This window comes from Pygoscelis adeliae, unplaced genomic scaffold (genome assembly GCF_000699105.1).
Source record: "Pygoscelis adeliae isolate BGI_AS28 unplaced genomic scaffold, ASM69910v1 Scaffold392, whole genome shotgun sequence".
Taxonomy (NCBI): domain Eukaryota; kingdom Metazoa; phylum Chordata; class Aves; order Sphenisciformes; family Spheniscidae; genus Pygoscelis; species Pygoscelis adeliae.
In genome coordinates, this window is record NW_008824293.1 from 766123 (window position 1) to 784475 (window position 18353).

The 18353-nt window shown below is 40.7% G+C and overlaps 2 protein-coding genes across 2 annotated transcripts in view; one reads left to right on the top strand and one right to left on the bottom strand.

Moving 5' to 3' along the window:
* Positions 1–2485, bottom strand: part of IFT20 (intraflagellar transport 20) — a 5873-nt gene extending 3388 nt beyond the window's left edge. Inside the window, exons 1-2 of the mRNA XM_009318829.1 lie at positions 2362–2485; positions 365–556 (exon numbers count right to left, since the gene is read on the bottom strand). Of these exons, the coding sequence (XP_009317104.1) occupies positions 365–556; positions 2362–2485 (316 nt within the window). The remainder of the gene's footprint in view (positions 1–364; positions 557–2361) is intronic.
* Positions 2383–16855, top strand: TNFAIP1 (tumor necrosis factor, alpha-induced protein 1 (endothelial)). The gene is made up of 6 exons (XM_009318809.1): positions 2383–2718; positions 4839–5008; positions 6833–6922; positions 7025–7077; positions 10080–10275; positions 11472–16855. Exons 1-6 carry the CDS (start codon positions 2502–2504, stop codon positions 11688–11690), a joined length of 945 nt encoding a protein of 314 aa, XP_009317084.1. The 5' UTR covers positions 2383–2501; the 3' UTR covers positions 11691–16855.
* The last annotated feature ends 1498 nt before the right edge of the window (positions 16856–18353 follow it).

An 18353-nucleotide genomic window follows, 5' to 3' on the forward strand; every position in this document is an offset into this window, starting at 1 on the left:
GGGCCGCTTGGTGCGGCCCAGTAAGGGGCTGGAGGATTGGGGCCAGAGGCGTGCCCGGTTTGGAAGGGCGGCCGCTTGGGGTTCCCCCCCTTGAGCCGTTAAGGTTATTCCTCCTTATGGGGGTTCTCGGCGGGGACCGTTCGCTGAGGTGGTGTCCCAGCCGTCCTGCCGTTGCTCCGCAGTCCTCCTCCCACCTCCCTGACAAGGCAGGGAGGAAGGGACGCAGAAAAATGTTCTCTTGCGCTAATGGGGGTAATTAAAGGTTGCGTTACTGTTTACAGCAAAAGCCTCCTAGCTCGTTAGTTAAGGAACAGTACTGACTCCTACGTGGATTGGCTGCGTGGGGGAATCTGCTCATATTTACCCTCGATCTGCTTGGTCGGAGAAGTGAGTAAAGGCCTGAAGTGGTAGAACCGACTGAAGAGCCGACTAACGGATACGTTCAGACAGATCGCTGTTGAAATTGGAGAGCCCTCTTTGCGTCTGGATTTCTCCCTCGTGACAGAATCAGTCTGGCTGTCTTTACAGACACGCTTTTGTTCTAAAGAAGGCACCGCTGAGGGTTTAAAGCAGGGCAGGACATCGGCGACAAACGTGCAGACCTAGGGCATATTTCCACTGTTACCACAGGTCTCGACTGCGAGACGTGGTGCAGTTGCTTCTGCTCTTGATTGACTCGCTCGTAATGGACGGCAGTAAACACCTGCGACGAGTTAGGAGGAACCGTGGTACTCGCAAGGCTTGGGCAATTGCCGGTTGATTTCTCTATGACCCTTAGCCGCTTTGTTTGAGTAGCGAGCTTCTTATATATCACCGTGACCACGCTGCACAATTTTCGGTTGCTGCTGCTTGCTTGCCAGTCGGGAGTTACTTCTCTGGCCAATTCCCTGTGTAGCGTGCAGCTGCCTTCGACTTAGATTTGCTCGTGGACTGCTTCACTCAGGTGATGTAGTCAGAAGAAACTTGTCCTGCCCAGATGCAGGCTGAAGCGTGCTGTTGCGTTTTATGGCGATGGGTTGAAAGTAGAGAATGATGGCAGCCAGTGGGAGTTCCAGCTAAAGCATTTGTAGGCAAACTGAGGTTTTCTGGCACTAAAATTCTTAGAATTGGTTTGTGTCTTGATGATCTGCACAATATTTTCATTGCTTGCTATTTAATAGACATTGTAGTGTTTGCTTAGTTAAAATAACTGAGTTAGGAATCGCGGAGTAACATCGTATTTTAGGCGTTGCTCTAAGTTCAGCAGTTACTCACACCCCTGGCAATTTTAAGATACCAGCTGTAGCTGCCATGTAACTTGCTGTACAGATGGATGGCTGTGGGCTTTTTTCCATGTTGAAAGCTGAGGTGGGGTCAGAAGGAAGAAGGGTGTAGGAAGAATAACAATAGAATTAGCAGGTTATTATATTTATTTATAAAAGGTTACTCACGTGCCATAGGCACAGAACAGAGAAGGGAGAAGATACTTGTAGTCTGAAAGAGTTTTAAAGAAACAACAACAAAAAACCCAACAGCAAAATGTTTTTGAGAACAATAATTATTAGAAGAAGGATAGGTAAGAAACTTGTATTTGTACTTTTCCGGTTAAAGAACTCCAGATCTGGCCCGTTAGAGTTTCATGCTTTTCTTTGTTTGTTCCCATTTTGAGCTTATTGTCAATGGAAAGATGAGCATAGTGAGACTGGGGAGAGAAAGAAGCCGTGAATGTCTAGCTGGCTTTTTAATTGAGACAAATATTCCAAAGACCGGGCGTACTTGGCAGGGGGGGGTGGTGTTAATTTAATTTTTTTTTTTTTTTTAATTAAAACTACATTGACTGCTTGACATTCCAGGGTGGAGAAAGAAGAGCTTTGGATGAAAGGAGTTGCCGGGAAATAGAGTGTTATGGTCCAGCATTTCAGTGTCAAGGCATTTGAAGAGACATTTGTAAATTTTTCCAGTTAAAAAACAAAACAACAACAAACCCCACACATACAGATACGCACCCCAGCTGAAGGAAGGGCAGAAAGCTCTTCCGCTGTGTTTCAGCTCCGCACAAAAAGACTTGTGTTCTTTTGGGAAGTTGAGAGGGAGCCGAATTCCAGCTAGCGTTTAGCTGGAGTATTGTGTGGTGTTTGTCGTGTTGGCTGAAGATGAAATAACAGGAAGTCCGGAAAAGTTTAGCGTGCGCTCTAACAGTAACAGAACTGCAACTTGACTGCATTTCATTGCTGCGTAGGTTGTCTGAAAAACAGCTAAACCTTGTTTTGCCAGAATGCGTGTGGATATGTCCTTAGGAATCCACTGAAAGTATCTCTTCTTTAATGTGGGCTTCGTGTTTTTGTTGTAAATGGAAATTCCAGGCTTCCGTATTGATCTTACACGTTTCTGTTTGAAGGGTCCATTGGTTATGACTGCTTTTGCCTTGCCGTCCTCGTCTGGTGACCTGTGACTTTTCACCAATCACGGCGGAATCCATCAAGCCCACGCTCTGCAGGGTTGTCATCTACCTACAGAAGGAGATGTCGGGGGACACGTGTCTAACCACCACCCTTTGTCCCGCTGCAGGGCCCAAGCCCAAAACTTGCAGCTTCAAAGGGGGCAGCCTTGGTAACAAGTATGTGCGACTAAATGTCGGGGGCTCTTTATATTACACTACAGTACAAGTACTGACCAGGCACGACACAATGCTTAAGGCCATGTTCAGCGGCAGAATGGAAGTGCTCACAGACAAGGAAGGTAAGGGAATGTCTTTTGTTGTTTAGAATTTTTAAAGCAACTGGGTTTTGGTGGTGTTTTTTTAAATATCTTAAGACTACCCTCAGTTAAGGATGTAGGGGAAGATATATTCCAGAAATAACTTGGAACATTACGCAGCCGACTCCCATTGGCGCTGACAATCCTCTGTGCTTTATAAAAATGTGTTCTTTTGTTACTAAAATTAACTAGCGGAAGGACTGGTTCTCTTTCCTACGGTCACAGCTGGTATGCAGATTGTTGGTGTTGTTATGAAGACTGAACAGACAGTATGTGGGTTGTCATTTATGCGGTGACATGTAGTGGCATCATTCGAAATGCGTGTGTGGGGAGGGACATTCAGTTTTCATCTTTAAAAATCAGAATAGCCTTGCTTGCTATGTTGAAAATTTCTTTTTTTTTCCTCCTCTCGGTAGCATATTCCACTTGTGGCTTATGATGCTGTGACAGTGTTTAGCCGTCAGTCAAGGAGTATGTCACCTCCTGCTGGACACTGAATATTGGCATTATAAAAATCCATAATAAATTACAGAGAATAGAACAAGTAAGAAGACCAATATCAGCAATGGCTACAAGTGCTTTCATTTTCCTCTCTTTAGTAGTCCAGGGCAAAATGGTACCTTAGGAATGAGGGTTGTGGCACACTGTGGAGAAGAGGCTGAGAGAGGCTGGCGAGTATTTAACCTCTCGGTGTTTCTGAACACTCATATGCGAAAGCTCTTCTGCATGCCCAGATTACAGCAGTTTAAACTTGATGCACAACAGTGTGTTTACTTAAGCTGAAACAACTCCATGTGGATTTTGCATGTCATTTAAACCAAGTTCCACTCGAGTAGGCTGGGTCTTGCTGAGTGTTACGTACAACTAAATCCATTTAGTCCAGCAGTTTTGTATAAGAGCCTCAGCCTGAATGGAGGACAAGGTTCATGTTCTGATAGCTGCAGCTGGAGAATCTAGCAGTGGTTTAGTCTACTTTCCTATGTCATTTTCTGTACCTAGGTCCCAAAATAACCCTTTTTTGCCTGCCCTCCACATTATGGAACAGGGTTTGGCACTGTATTAAGTCCTCTGCCTGTGTGTGTCCTACATTGCTATTGTTTGCCAGCAAGTCAGACATCCTGTTTCCTAGTGAATGTGACTTCAGGGATGTTTTAAAATTGCAAGAACTGCCTGTCTGCTACTGTTCCTGTGCTGCATCCCCTCTCCACTCCCTCCTGATCTGTCTCTGTCCTGTTGTTTGCTCCTATTTGGAGACTAGGACAGCCTTTTTCCCATACTGGGTTTTCTGGGCTAGTCTACCTTTTAGCATCTTTGGAACACTTCTCCCTCTTTAACTCTGAACAACAGTGGAAGATGTGGTTGGAAAACTGCCAAATCCTTCTCGTTAGGCCACAGAACTTATCCCACGTCTACTTGTTGCAAACATTTGTGAATTTTCTCTTCTAGTCTTTCTTTGGCTTAGTGATAAGTTTCTCATTGCCCAGCATTACACCGTAGCAGCAGTTAATATGTTTATTCCCATACAAATACAGCACCCCACCATTTTGCTGGGAATATGACAAGCCTCTAAATAAAACAAGAAACCTACCTAACAATAAGCTTTTTTTTTAAATTTATTTTTATTTTTTCAGGTTTGAATGGCTTGGACAGTCAATTAAATAGATGTAAACTGGTGACTTCCTACAGTCGTTGGAAAGGTCCATTCCTTTAATCAGAACCTAATACAGAAAAGACGAAGCGCAGATAATAATTTTGGTCAGGCAGCCCACTGACTGATCAGTTGATCCAGTGCAGTCGGGTTCCTGCGGCAATTTTAGTGCCTTGTGATAGGCAGCCAAGTATTTTAAGCTTGTGGCTTTTCTTTTGGGGTGCCGGAAAGTAGTGAGAACATAAGGGAGGTACCAAAGGAGTGGTTCCACTGTCAGTTTCTGTTCTGTAACCAAATTCAATTTGCTCAAAGTCAGTAAAGACTTCCACTGAATGAAATGGGAAGAGTTATCACGTGCAGTTTCAGGAAACGTGGCTTATTTAACCTCTCTGAGGAGGTTTTTCTTGCCCCCTAGCGTTGAGGCGATTGAAATGATGTGATGGTTATTTTTCAGGCTGGATCCTTATAGACCGTTGTGGGAAGCACTTCGGAACAATTTTAAACTATCTCCGAGATGACACAATTGCACTTCCAAAACACAGACAGGAGATCAAAGAGTTGATGGCAGAAGCCAAGTATTATCTCATTCAGGGCTTAGTGGACATGTGCCAAGCAGCCCTGCAGGTAAGAAATAGAAGTAGCCTGTAAAGTTTTTTGTGGGTGTTTTGCTAATAAAATTTACTTAAGAGAACTCAAGAGAGTATTTCATGGCCTTGGAGATAGCGTCAGGTCTTAGATGTACAAGACAGCCTGGAAAGAAAATGACACAGCAGTCAGGTAAGTTGTAAGATCTTATCCAGTACGTTTATCAAAGCCATAGTTATCCTTGCTCTGTATGCACACCTGAGGTTCTGTGATGCTTTGAATAAGAGTCGAAATTTAGTTTATGATCTCCCTGGAAATGTTTTCAGACCCACGTGCTATCATGGCGCAGCCTTCCAGGCCACAGATGCCTGTGCTCTGAAGGCATTTAGTGCAATTAGTGAGGTGGTTGCATTATCAAGGGAGCTATTTCTTTGTAAGAAGAGAAGGATTGTCCCCTAGTTAGACTATATGAATCTAGAATGTGCAAGATGTAGATTCACGTTCCTGTCATTTCGGAGGTGTCATTTCCCTTCGTGCTTCCATTCAGTTGTCCAGCTGCCCCCCTCAGAAAGGGGATAGTAGCACTTTTCTACTTCACAGGGATGCCAGGAGAATAAATAGAGTAGAAACTGTATTCACCATTTGTCATTTAAATAGAGGGACTGGTTCTTTTCTGTTTCTATTTTTTTAATTTTATTTAGGAAATAGATAGTGAATGAGTTCCTCATGTGTGAAATGTAATAAAAGCTAGAAATTTAAAGGAAACTGATTGAATAAACATAATTATTTTGAGCATATGTTTTAACAGACCTTATGGCATTTGTCTAAATTTCCCCCAAGTTATGTCACTTCTAATTAGGTGATATTTATAGGCAGGATGGGTTTGAATCTTCGAAAACATGGTAACTTTTTTTCTAAGGTTGAATCTTAATGGAGAAAAAGACCTATATGGTAAGCACTGATTACTTTAAGGACTTTTCTTTGTATCAGTTTACCGCTACTCTTTGCAAATAGGTAAGCCCATAGTAGCTTTATTCACTTTACTAGTCCCTATGAGTTCAGCCGACAGAAATCAGCTTGTTCTGCCAACTTTTGAACAAGGTTAGCTCACATGCAGTATTTATAACTTATTAGTCTTAAGATTGTGAAATGAATGTTTCTTGCAGGACAAAACGTAATCATTAATAAATACCTCGCATACTAGGTTCAATATACTTCTTGTATCCATTGAAAGAAATGCAAAGCCACAGTGACAATTTTCCTTCTGGTTTGGAATTTAAAACCTTTCTTCTAAAAACAAAATGTTCTAAGGCTTTCCTATTAGCTATTGAGCTCTCCTTAATTCGCTACATGAGGAATCTGGAGTCACAGACTGTACTACACGCTCTTGATTGTTGCTTTTGTATCACAAGGGGCTGAAGTCTGTTCGGTGACACGCTGTTCTTGCCAAATGTTCAGTTTGTAGTGACTGATATTCTTATATACTGCAGTGTTTTGAGTTGATTAAAACTAGTGCAAACTCTTACTATCCTTTTCTTCAAAAAAGGATAGAATAATAAACCCACTTAAACCAAATATGACTTAGCTATAGCAAGGACCCTGAGCTCAAGAAGGGCATCCACCTGCATCCCAATATTTCAATTACTGCTGCCTTCTGGGGATAAGAAATCTCTCCGCTCTATTTCTGGGTTGCAGATCAAGGTAACGCTGTGTGGTTGCTATAGCAACACAGCTTTTCCTTTGCATCACAGGATTTGGGAACATGGCTGGAGGGATTGGAGAAGACAGCGGCAGCAGATGTTAGCTTTAGCATTTCCCTCTCTTGAGTTTTTTTTTCTTCTCTCTCTTCTTTCTTTAAAACAGGACAAGAAAGACTTGTATGAACCTGTCTGTAGCATCCCTATTATCACATCTCCAAAAGAAGAAGAGAGACTGATAGAATCATCAATGAAAGTAACTGTTTTTTCACAACTATCCAGTGAGAAACTGAATTTTTGCTAAATGTATTCAAACACAGAACTTACCTTTTCAGCTTTTTTCTTTCTCTCCCAATAGCCCGTTGTTAAGCTGCTTTATAATAGAAGCAACAACAAATACTCCTACACCAGGTATGTCATTTTTTTCCCCACTGTAATGGGAAAGTTTCCCTTTGACTATGGGAGTGGAGGAAGATGTGGTACGACTTGTTTTGTTTAGTTTTGTTTTTGTGTTTAGTTGGTTTGGTTTGGGGTTTTTTTGATTACAACAGTGCTCTTCTATGGATTTGAGTGCAGTTATTTTTGATTGTTTTGATTGATGTGAATTGAAATGGGGGGATGTTGTGGTTTAACCCGGCAGGCAGCCAAACACCACACAGCCGTTCACTCACTCCCCCCCAGTGGGATGGGGGAGAGAATTGGGGGTAAAAAAAAAGAGTAAAATTTGTGGGTTGAGATAAAGACAGTTTAATAGGACAGAAAAGGAAGGGAAAATAATAATAATGATAAAAGAATATACAAAATAAGTGATGCACAATGCAGTTGCTCACCACCCGCCGACCGATGCCCAGCCAGTTCCTGAGCAGCAGCCCCCGGCCAGCTTCCCCCAGTTTATGTACTGAGCATGACGTCACATGGTATGGAATATCCCTTTGGCCAGTTTGGGTCAGCTGTCCTGGCTCTGCCCCCTCCCAGCTTCTCGCTGGCAGGGCAGGAGAAGCTGAAAAGTCCTTGACTAGTGCAAGCACTGCTCAGCAACAACTAAACCATCGGGGTGTTATCAACATTATTCTCATATTACATCCAAAACACAGCACTGTACCAGCTTCTAGGAAGAAAATTAACTCTATCCCAGCTGAAATCAGGACAGGGGAGAACACAACAAACTGTATCTGTTGAAGTCTAGTGTACAGTTCAGTTGTGTGAGAAATGAACAGAAACAAGGGACAAGAACGATGAGGCTATTAATAGTGGCTGATGCAAAGCTAATGCAGCCATAATCCTTACCTCATTGGTTTAGCTTTACTTTTGAGTCTGCATATACCTCTGCCAGCACTCCTTGACCTACAGAAATTCTTGATGCTCCAGCACCCCCAGTGCCTCTAAACAAATCAATTATTTGGTTACAAAGGAAAGTATCTGTTCTGCTCAGGAACAAACAACCCAGATAGGGCCAGGGCAAGAATTTACTGGCTTTCCTCCTGTATAAAGTAGCATTACTTATTTAGTTTTATGCTATAACTATCATGATCCCTTTGTTACGATGCTATCAGAACGGCTTTGGATTTTCCCAAACCAGTCATTGAAGCGATGCGAGTAATCCTTTATGCTATGCAGAATCCTCATTTTCAGCCTTTTCAGTCTGAGATGCAATCTTGGAAGCTTTTTTCTCTAGACAAACTGATTGTCTATCTGTCAGAGAGATGGATTCTAACAATCATGATATTTAAGGTAGTCAGGAAACGCTGCCTGCGGGAGTGCTGAAGAGTAGCCTGTTTTTCAGCAGACTGCATTCTGTATCTGCCAGTCATATTGCACTCCTCCCTGTGTTACCCTTTAGCTTACGGCAGTGATGCTAAAGCAAGCACAGAATAGCATATTAGTCACCATGGGCCTGGAAATGTAAACGTACTAGTAATGAGAGCAACAGAATCCTAGATACCAGGAGGGAGGTGCTGGCATCTCAGCTAGCTGTATGGTTCTGATTATTCCTTGTGCATGAATCTGCATGCCTGGATGGTATTTAAATGTGGAATCTTAATTTAAAATTCCACACTGGCTGCTAGCAAGCAAAGATTTTTTTCTTTCTGTTCTTCCTAATCGACAGTATAAAAGGAGCTTTCTCAGTTATGTTGTCAGTGTGGTCTAATAATGAAGACTTCTACATTCTTTTCCCAGCTCTGCCACTTGATAGAGCCTGGGACTTGTCACTGGCTGAATCCCAGATTGCTTTATCAAATGGTTCTTGCGAGCTGAAGATTTTGTCTGGTTGCACCTCGTGCTTTTTTGATTTAGATCCGAACAGAAATACTTCTTGGACTAAGTATTTTATCTAAAGCCCAGTCGGCTGTTCTTATTAGCAGTGTCTTGATTCGCAAGTATTTCATAGCCTTCCTGGACCACTGGCAAAAGTTAAGATACTGCATACAAAAGTACAGTGTCATGTCTCTGGGTAGATTCTTGGCAGCAAGGTGTGAACCTTGGAGCTTCTGGGTCCAAAGAGTAAGGAATTTTACTGTTAAAGCTAGCAAGGTTGGCTTTGTTGTCTAGGCAATAGTATGTTCACTAATTTCCACATATCCGCACGTAATTTCCCAGCCACCTATAAAAAGAGACAAAGGGGCACAGAGTACTTATTTTTGATACAGCTGCATTCAAGCTAATATTGGAGGAGTAAGGCTTTTAGTTTTTTCTTTTTTTTACTTGATCAAATTGGACATTGATTGGCCATGATGTTTTTAAGTAAAATATTTAAAATTTTAAGAATGGCTTTCCGATAGCTTTACTTGACTTAAAGCTGTAATACTATGTATATTTTAACTTGATTTTAAAGCTGTAATACTGTGTATGTTTTAAAGCTGTAATACTGTGTATATTTTTCTCTAGAACATCTAGATCTTGCTTTGAAAAGTAATTAAGATCCTACATTGCGCTGGCTGTCAATAAAACTTAGTTTCCTAAATTTGTATGTGGTATCCCTAGTGTTACATGCAGAACACCTTGCTTTTTAGCTGGCCTTCTAACATGCATTGACTCTTTGGACTTCTGCTGTTACTAAGCTGAAGAGAACTGCAGTTAGTGTATGATTTAATCGTCTTGAGCGTCAGTCAAGAGGTAGTTGTAGATAGTTGATGTAATGATTTGGGAAATTATGCTGTCGTTATTAATTGTATCACTTGACCTCTGAAGGCTGGTGTGTTTGCTCATGGGGATCAGAGCATCTTATTTGTATCTGGAACTGGCTATTGCCCTCTCTTTTCTTGGCAGCATATGGCAATGAGTCACTACTTATTTGTGTTCTGAAGTTAGATCAAATGCTTAAAACTGTGGTGGAGTAGGCATATAAATTCTGTAGAGATGGCCAGTTGAAAAACCACAAAAACCTTATTCCTTCTTTTGTTGCTGTGTTTCAGTAACTCAGATGACAACTTACTGAAGAACATAGAACTGTTTGACAAACTCTCTCTCCGATTCAACGGCAGAGTTCTTTTCATTAAGGATGTTATAGGGGATGAAATCTGCTGCTGGTCTTTCTATGGACAGGGTCGGAAACTCGCTGAAGTCTGTTGTACCTCTATAGTGTATGCTACAGAGAAGAAGCAAACCAAGGTAATGGAGTTTTATCCACCTGTCTCTTATGATTTAAAAAAAAAATCAGGTTGATGATACATTGGAGGAAGACACAGATTCTGTATAACTTAAGACAAACTGCTAGAGGCAAGCAATGTCATTTATTGGAAAAGCTTTGATACGAGCTCTCCTGAATATTGACTGGAATTGATGGTCAGTGACATCGAAATTCGTAGGGTGGCTCGCTGCTTAGGGGGCTGCAAGATGAGCTGGTGTCTTGGTAAAAGATGCTGCATACTGGATAGAATTCAGAGAAGACTAAATATGTTAGCAGGTTTGAAGGAAAGACTGAGAATGGTAATTCTGAATGCGCGTGCATTTTAGCACTAGTCTCTTAGAAAGTTGATGGACTTTGTGTCCCTAAAGCATGTAAATGCCTTTAAATTCTTCTCTAATTAAATAAAGTAAATCTAATTCTGCTCCTAATTATACCTGCATAAGTTTACTTCATTGCAGTTACTTTGTACTGTGTTTCACTTGCGCTGATGTAATCATTGTATGTAATTGGACTAAATGGTTGTGTCTGGGAGTATAAATTTCTCCAGTGTTGGAAAATATATGCCAAAAAGGAGAAGACTGAAACTGATCTGTCCCAACCTGAATAACTTAAATGGATGGGATGAAATTAATGAAATGGAAACTTGAGCTCAAACACTGTTTAGAAACATGATATTTTCATCATTGTACTTTTATGTGCAAAACTACAGAATATCAAAAAAAAGTGCAGATTCCCTATAATCAACTTATCTCGATTTCCCCACGTTTCCAGAGATTCTTCTCATAGTCTTCCTGCCTTTGATGAGTTACATGCATGAAAATATGATAATGATTAGCATGATAAATCTACAGAGTTTCCCTAACTTCAGGAGTTACCTGCACCACTGCAAGTCAGAAGTTAAGGTGACCAGGGTCCAACATTAGCACTTAAGAATTAGAAATACTGTATTCCATTCTAGAGCAATCTAAAAGAAGAGGTGATGTAGGCAGTTTGGTGGTGGGAGTAATCCTCTGCTAGGAATTAGACTGCTTTGCTCATCTTTCTCATTTACAGTTGTTTTACTTTCTTTATAGTGTATGTCTTTTTTATGGCTCAAGTACCTTTTTACTTATGGGTATGTGTTCCAGTCATGTTATCCTGTATAGATCAGGAAAAGGACATATGCTGTTTTTTCTAGGTTGAGTTCCCCGAGGCACGAATTTATGAGGAAACACTAAATGTCTTACTATATGAAACACCACGGGTTCCTGATAACTCTCTGCTGGAAGCAACAAGCAGGAGCCGAAGCCAGGCATCTCACAGTGAGGATGATGAGGGTTTCGAACTTCGTGACCGAGTGCGCCGAATCCATGTGAAGAGATATAGCACCTATGATGACCGACAGCTTGGCCACTAGCATGTCGGTCGAGGAGAAAGGGTTTGGTGTCAAGGCTTGTATTGATATTCTTTGAGGGAGATCAGGAAGTAGGGAGGGATCAGTTGGACTCTATGGATTGATCTTCCTTTGGCTTCTTGGCTCCCTCGAGATGCAGATGGGCATTTGTGCGCACAAAGCAACACTAAAGGCCAAGGGCTTTGAGAACTAAGATGTTAATTTTGCACCATGTGCTTTAAATACAGACTGGCCCCCTTTTCATGCCATGTGAGGAATGGAATTTGGAACACCCATTCTGACAGTTTGTGGTTACTCTTTCATATCTAATGACTTGCCAGTTTTCTTACTTCCTGTGAGAAGTACTGCTTTTCCTGAACGAGATGGCGTGATTTGAAAATCTTTTTCCAGATACCTGCCCTTTTAGGGTTTTGTATAATGGAACTTCCAGGTTTTATATCGAGATACTGAAGAGGGAGTGGAAAGAACTTGGACATGACTACTCTTAGCAAACACTACATCTGATAACCCCCAGAAGAAGTGGTTAGCTCTCCAATAGTCAGGTGCCCTGCACGTGTGATTTCTCGCACCGCTTTCCCCCAGTACCCATAGAAAAGTTTGTGTTCCAAGATAGGTGTCTTTAAAACTCATTAATTCTAAGGCAAGCTCTTCCAAAGAGGTAAGAGTCAAGTCATCAAAAAACCTCCCCTTGTGAAAAATGAGAAAACTTTTGAAAATATGTCTAATGACTTGTCTTGGGAGATGGAGAAATGGGTATGGTGAAGGAAGAAACTTCTTCAAGAAAGAAGACTTCAGGAACAGATTGTGGCAGGGTTGCCATTGTTTAGGCTTGTGATAGTGTAATCCTGTTTATATAAACAATGGCAATCTGGGGAATTAGTTTTACATTAGTTTCCTCCTGTGGCCCAAAAGTGCTATTTGATGTTAAATTTCTCAAGCAAGCAGGGGGAAGAATTGCAGTGACTGGGGAAGTATAGACAAAACAACGTTTTATAATGCTAGATAATGTTCACATACTGAAGGGGGAATTCAAGTTTCGTGTTCTGAATCCCTTCTAGAGCATAGAATTTGAAGCGGAAGGAGAAGAATAATCATAAAAATCTTGTTCTAGCATGAAACTGCAAGAGGCTTTGGACACAGGAGAGAGGTAGCTTATACTGAATTTTAAACTGAAATAACCACTTTTTTCCTGAGTGCTTGGCTGGGTGCTAATTGTGAAGAGCCTTTCAGAGGGTTAGAGTCAAGGCTGCTCTGCAAATTGGGTCTCTGGAAACAGTTTCAAGTTTAGTATGAAAAGTTGTTAATGTATTTTTAAATGTTGGCTTGCATGTTTCAGCTGTAGGTTGCAGATTCAAATTTTACCACTGTCATAAACAGTTATTGCTTGATGGCTGTTCATTGGCAGCTGTGGATATGTGACAGCGGTGGAGCATGCTCCACAACTGTTTTTGTGTTCCCACATTGTACGTGAACATGGAAGCTTCAGATTCTGTGATGGTTAGTCTTGAACTGCTTTGATCAGTGCCAAATCTACCTGTAAGTTTTAAAGGAAATTACTGCAAAAGCCTGACAAGAAAATAATCCAAAATTAATACAATGAAGTCATAAGTAGAATTAAGATGGTAGATGGTTTGGTAGTAATAGAAGCAGGGGAGGGAACAAAAAAAAATTATTTCCACTCATTTAGGCTTTTGAAAATGAAATTGTTGAGGCTTGGTAAGAAAACACTAATGGCTGCAAACTTTTAGGATTTTATTGCCTAGCCAGGCCTCTACGTGTGGCAGGCATTCACTTAATTCTTCTCAAATTCACGAAGTAGCATTGCCACAGTAATGCACCTGCCTTTTTGTGAAAGGCCTCTTTAAAACTCTAATCACCTCTTTCCTTTTTATATTGCTTTCCGTAAGTTGTTGTTTTCCAGCTGGTTTTTCTATTGTGCCAGTGAAAATACAGCTGCTGAGATTAGTTTTGACAAAGATTTTTGTGGGTTTTTTTTCTTTAATTCTGCTATAGCGTGATGTGGATTTTTTTTTTTTAATTTTTTCCCTCCACTGATACTATTTAAATTACACTGTGGTGGGTGCTTTGAAGCTACTAGCAGAGCCTATAGTTATAGGGTCTTTGTGCTGTACTTAATAGCTTCAATTTATTCTCTTGTACTTTTTCTCACCTTGTAACAAATAAGACTGCCATTTAAAATTCATGTGTGGCACTTCTGTTTCTTGGCAAATGATTTATATTATTTTTTTCTTGTTACTATCATAGTGAATGTTAACAGATTAAGTAAGTGATGCTGGTAGCCTTGCAAAACCACGTTTAAAAGAAGTTATAAGCAGAAAAATGTCATCTTTGCATTTCTTTTCTCTGGGGAGTACGGGTATGGGAAGGAGTGTGTGCAAGAGAATGAGTGTCAGATCTGTGTGCTAGTCCAGAGGCTTTCATTCCATGGCTGGATTCTGTACTCCCAGGATTCATTAATGAAATGGATTAAAATTGTGAATTATCACACTGTAAGAAGCAGATAAAAGCTTGTGTTTTGGTTTAGTTGGTTTTCTTTTTCCGTTTCCCATAGCCAACAAGTAGTATTAATATCTGATTTGTATTTAGATTAAATTAAGGTTGTGAGAATCTTTTAAAAAGTGCAGAATAACTTCTTGGTATTTGTAGAATATGGAGTATCAGTAAGAACTGTAAGCAGTTATGAATGTTTTTTAAATATGTACAGATACCCTTTTCATTTCACCTTTCATTTCACCTTCTTCTCTCATCCCATTCATTCTCCCTTCTCTATCCCCAATTAGTACTGATCACAAAACATCTGCTTTTAGGTTAGGATATGACTAGAACTGGAATGATGTTAATGTTTGGCCAGTGTGGACAGAACACTCTGTCAGTCTGTAAGCTTTACTCTTTATCTAATTGCATAAACACTAAAGCTTTGTCTATTCAAAAGATGCTTCAAAACCATGGTCCTGGTGTTCCTTGTCCCAAAAAGATTTTCAGGACGTGGCTGAGAGATCCCGGCTGGGTTTGACTAGCAGTTCTATAGTTCCCTCCACTGGCAGACAGATAGGAATGGGAGAACAGCAGGAAATCCTCTGTGTAGGTGCGTTCTGGGAAGTGTGCTATTCAGACATGCACAAGGCTAAAATGATGGTAGTATTAGAGATCCCTTCCCTAGGTAGGGCTGCTATACTCGGGTTTCTGATAAAATCTGGAATGCCCTGAGTTATTTCTTACCTGAGTGCTTACATAATTGAATAATTTACGTGAAGCCGCATTAAGTCTAAATGTAGGCATGGATGCAGCCATCACTTACACAGTTCATGGGTTGAACATTTTTCTAATCCACGTGATAGAACACTATATTTTCTCTTAAGAGTCCTGCTTATCTGGAACTGCTCTAATACAGGTTGTTAATTGAATGTCCTTTCCACCAAAATCATGGCATCTTGATTTATACAGTCTCTGTACTACCAGGTTCTGATAATTTTGAATACTGTAGTTTTGATGTAACACGTTTTGTATTCTCATCTTAATCATCCTTTACTTAGTTAAAAGCTATAGATTGTTTTGACAAGAACATTCTAGAACATATTTTTACAACCTGGTATAATGGAGAAAAAGCAGCACTGAAAAGGATAATGCAGTTTTGAAATGCAACATTCACTTATTTGTAGTAAGCTGTCCACTTCTAGAGAGAGTGAACAGCTGTGCTTCCTAAGACTCGTCTTTGCTGGCTTCAAATATCACAAATTATGATCCCTATTAAGACAATATAGTTTTCTGATTTTATGCATTTGTCTGCAAGAGACGTGTAATGGCTTCCTACATAGACCATCACCAATGGATGTGTTTACTGATGTGCCTGTGAATTTATAGTAGCCTTTAGGAGGAAGAAATGCCTTTTTGCCTCATTTGTAATGTATGAGTTCTAACTACATCAGCGAGCATTCACTAGCTGCTGGAGCTCTTTTTGAAACCATACTGTCCTCTTCACTCCTAAATTTACATGAACTTTTGCACATTCAAGTATTATATTAGCAGACTGAGAGAGTGAATGGAAAACATTAACTGACATCTATACACAAGTACTGTAATAAAGGGTTGCTTGTTTCTGTAATGGGGTCCTCACATACTGCAAAACAGCCTCAGTCTTTCTATGGAGAAGGAGATTTGGTGCCTTGAGTGAATGTCTTATGTTAAACAGCTTTTCAGTATCAGTGTTAATTAGGCAATAATGTCAAAAGAGAGAGCTCTGCAGGGTAGCAGCCTCCAACTGCTTGATAAATGTCGAGACAAAACTAAATGTTTAACCTTCACCTTGACATTTAGTTTTTGGAACAGGAGACATTTATCCTATCGTAATGTTCCATTCTGCTGACTTTTTCTCTCTTGCACTTCTTGGTTAAAATATAAAATAACTGACCGAGACTGGGAGGGCATTGGAGGGACTGATACTATGGTGTCATTGAAAAACTTCATTCTGCTTGGAACAGGCAGTGCTTATTGTGGTTTTGATTAGATTTTTTTTTTCTTGAGGTTCTTTAGTTTTCAGACACAATTGACTCTTAGAAATACTGATGAAGTATACCTTAACCAAATGTGTCTGGCCCAGCAGTCTTTGTCTTACACAATTACGACTATATCCTCTGACAATCCTTGGCATTAAATCTTTACAGCCAAATTTCACACCATCCATTCTGTTAGGAGAACTGAGGTTTTATTAAGAGGTGAGCGGGGGTGAGTCCTGTTTCCAACTTTGCCACTAACTCAGTGACATACAGCAAGTCAGTTTTTCTGTATGTGCATAATTTTTCCTCATCTGTAATAAAATGATGGTAAGACCCTCTCCTAGCTCAGAGGGATGTTGAAGCTTAATTTGTTTAATAATAGTAAAGGACTTTGGATTTCTATAATATTTTGTATCCAGAGGATAGCAAATATGATTGCTGATCGTGTTTAAACTGACATTCTGTGATCAAGCTGTTTTCTTATAGCATTAGGCTTTGTTTTATTTTTATGTCCAACTTTTAAGGGTCAGCCTTATCGATAAAATACTTAGTTAATGCAGTAACCATATTAGGTATTGATTAAAGTGTTTTCTCTTTTATCAGTGCATTAAATGGAAATGGAACACTAATAAAGTGTTATATTTTGTCTTCTGTGATTTTTCTCCAGCATCGTAATTTTTTATTTGTCATGTTGGTCTTTGTACTTTTGTTCTGCATTGTAGTTGTGATCCTCACCAAGTGCTTAGGATTCCTGAACCACGGAAATACTGTATCAGCAAATGTATTTTTGTATTATATGGAGCTGTTGCTACCTTCCACCCATGCCCTGCAAGTGTGCCTCTATTTGTAGCAGGTATCAGTGTACTTACAGGTACACTGCGGACAACTGGTTCTGATTTTCTCTGGGCTTTTCCTTTAATTGTAGAGCAATTCATTGGCTGCAGTGGTTTGTCATGTTCATGGAAATAACTTCATTTCCTAATAAGAATCACAGAGCATTTTGATCTTTCATTAAGTCTATACACAATTTGTATTACCACAAAGGTAACCTAACTTGCATTTTGAAAATCTTTAACCTTTCTTGACTGACAGAGCAGCCTAGCAGGGACTTAGATCCAGAGATTTAGTCTATGGTCTGCAGTAGGTGTGCTTTTGAGGTAGCCAACGTAATCTTATCTGTCTGTTCTATTTAGCTGTTCTCTTTGCTGCTGTTACTCTGCTTTCTGAGCTAAGCCATAGGTTTTTTTGTTGTGAGCAGCAACCACAAAAACTATTCCACAAAGTATTTGAGTGTCTTTGAAGGAAGGTGGGTAATTCTTCTGTTTGGAAAGGTGAGAAACCTCTCTTAAGTAACTGTGGTTTCTAGTGCATACTGGCTATTCTTTCCCACAGTTGTGTTGTTGAGAATTGGTTTACCTGTAAGGTAGGTGCTTCTACCCCAGCTTTATGTTGTGTGAGAGCTTGTAGAAACAGTCTACTTTTATTCATCGTGGTAGGACTTTTTGTTCTTGTGACTGGGTAGTACGATTCAGTCTCCTCTATCTGCTGCCTCTCTCAAAAATGGAACAACTCTTCTCTTCTTTTTCCCTTTTCTGCCTGCACTAACGGAGGTCTGTCTTGTTCCCAGTGTAATCCAGCTCCTCCTGCCTGCCATCTCTTCTTTTTTCTGCACCGTTCCCCTGGGAGCTTTCCCTTTGCCTGGGTGTTCTGTGGCGTCTTTTCCTTCACAGCCACAACTGATGTAGGATTTTCAGCAGTAGCTGGAGGACTTAACTGAGAGCGAGCTCTGGTTTATTAAGTATCCTGAATGCCCCTGCTAAAGGAGTGATCTTGCCTACATCCTTATTTGCTTCGGAAGGAAGAGCTTGAACGCTTCCTGGGCACCCCTTGTGATTTTGAAAAGTGCCGTCCTTTTGCTAACATCAGAAAGTGCATCAAACAAGCTGAGTATGCTGTTCACTTTTAGTGGAAAATACGGAAATAAGCACCAGAAAAAGCAGATTTAACATACATCACTAACCTGACGCTTCAACCCCCTTCCCTTCTCTAGAGAGGCCGGCGTGCCCCTGCTGCGCTCCCAGGGAGGTACTGAACATCTGGGATCCCCGCGCCCCTCCCGGGCTGAGGCTCCTTCAGGACCAGGGTGGGCACG

Coding starts and splice junctions, on each gene's coding strand:
- TNFAIP1 (XM_009318809.1), top strand. CDS start 2,502: ATGTCGGGGGACACGTGTCTAACCACCACCCTTTGTCCCGCTGCAGGG. Junction 5,009..6,832: donor TGTGCCAAGCAGCCCTGCAG/GTAAGAAATAGA, acceptor TCTTTAAAACAG/GACAAGAAAGACTTGTATGA. Junction 10,276..11,471: donor CAGAGAAGAAGCAAACCAAG/GTAATGGAGTTT, acceptor TGTTTTTTCTAG/GTTGAGTTCCCCGAGGCACG.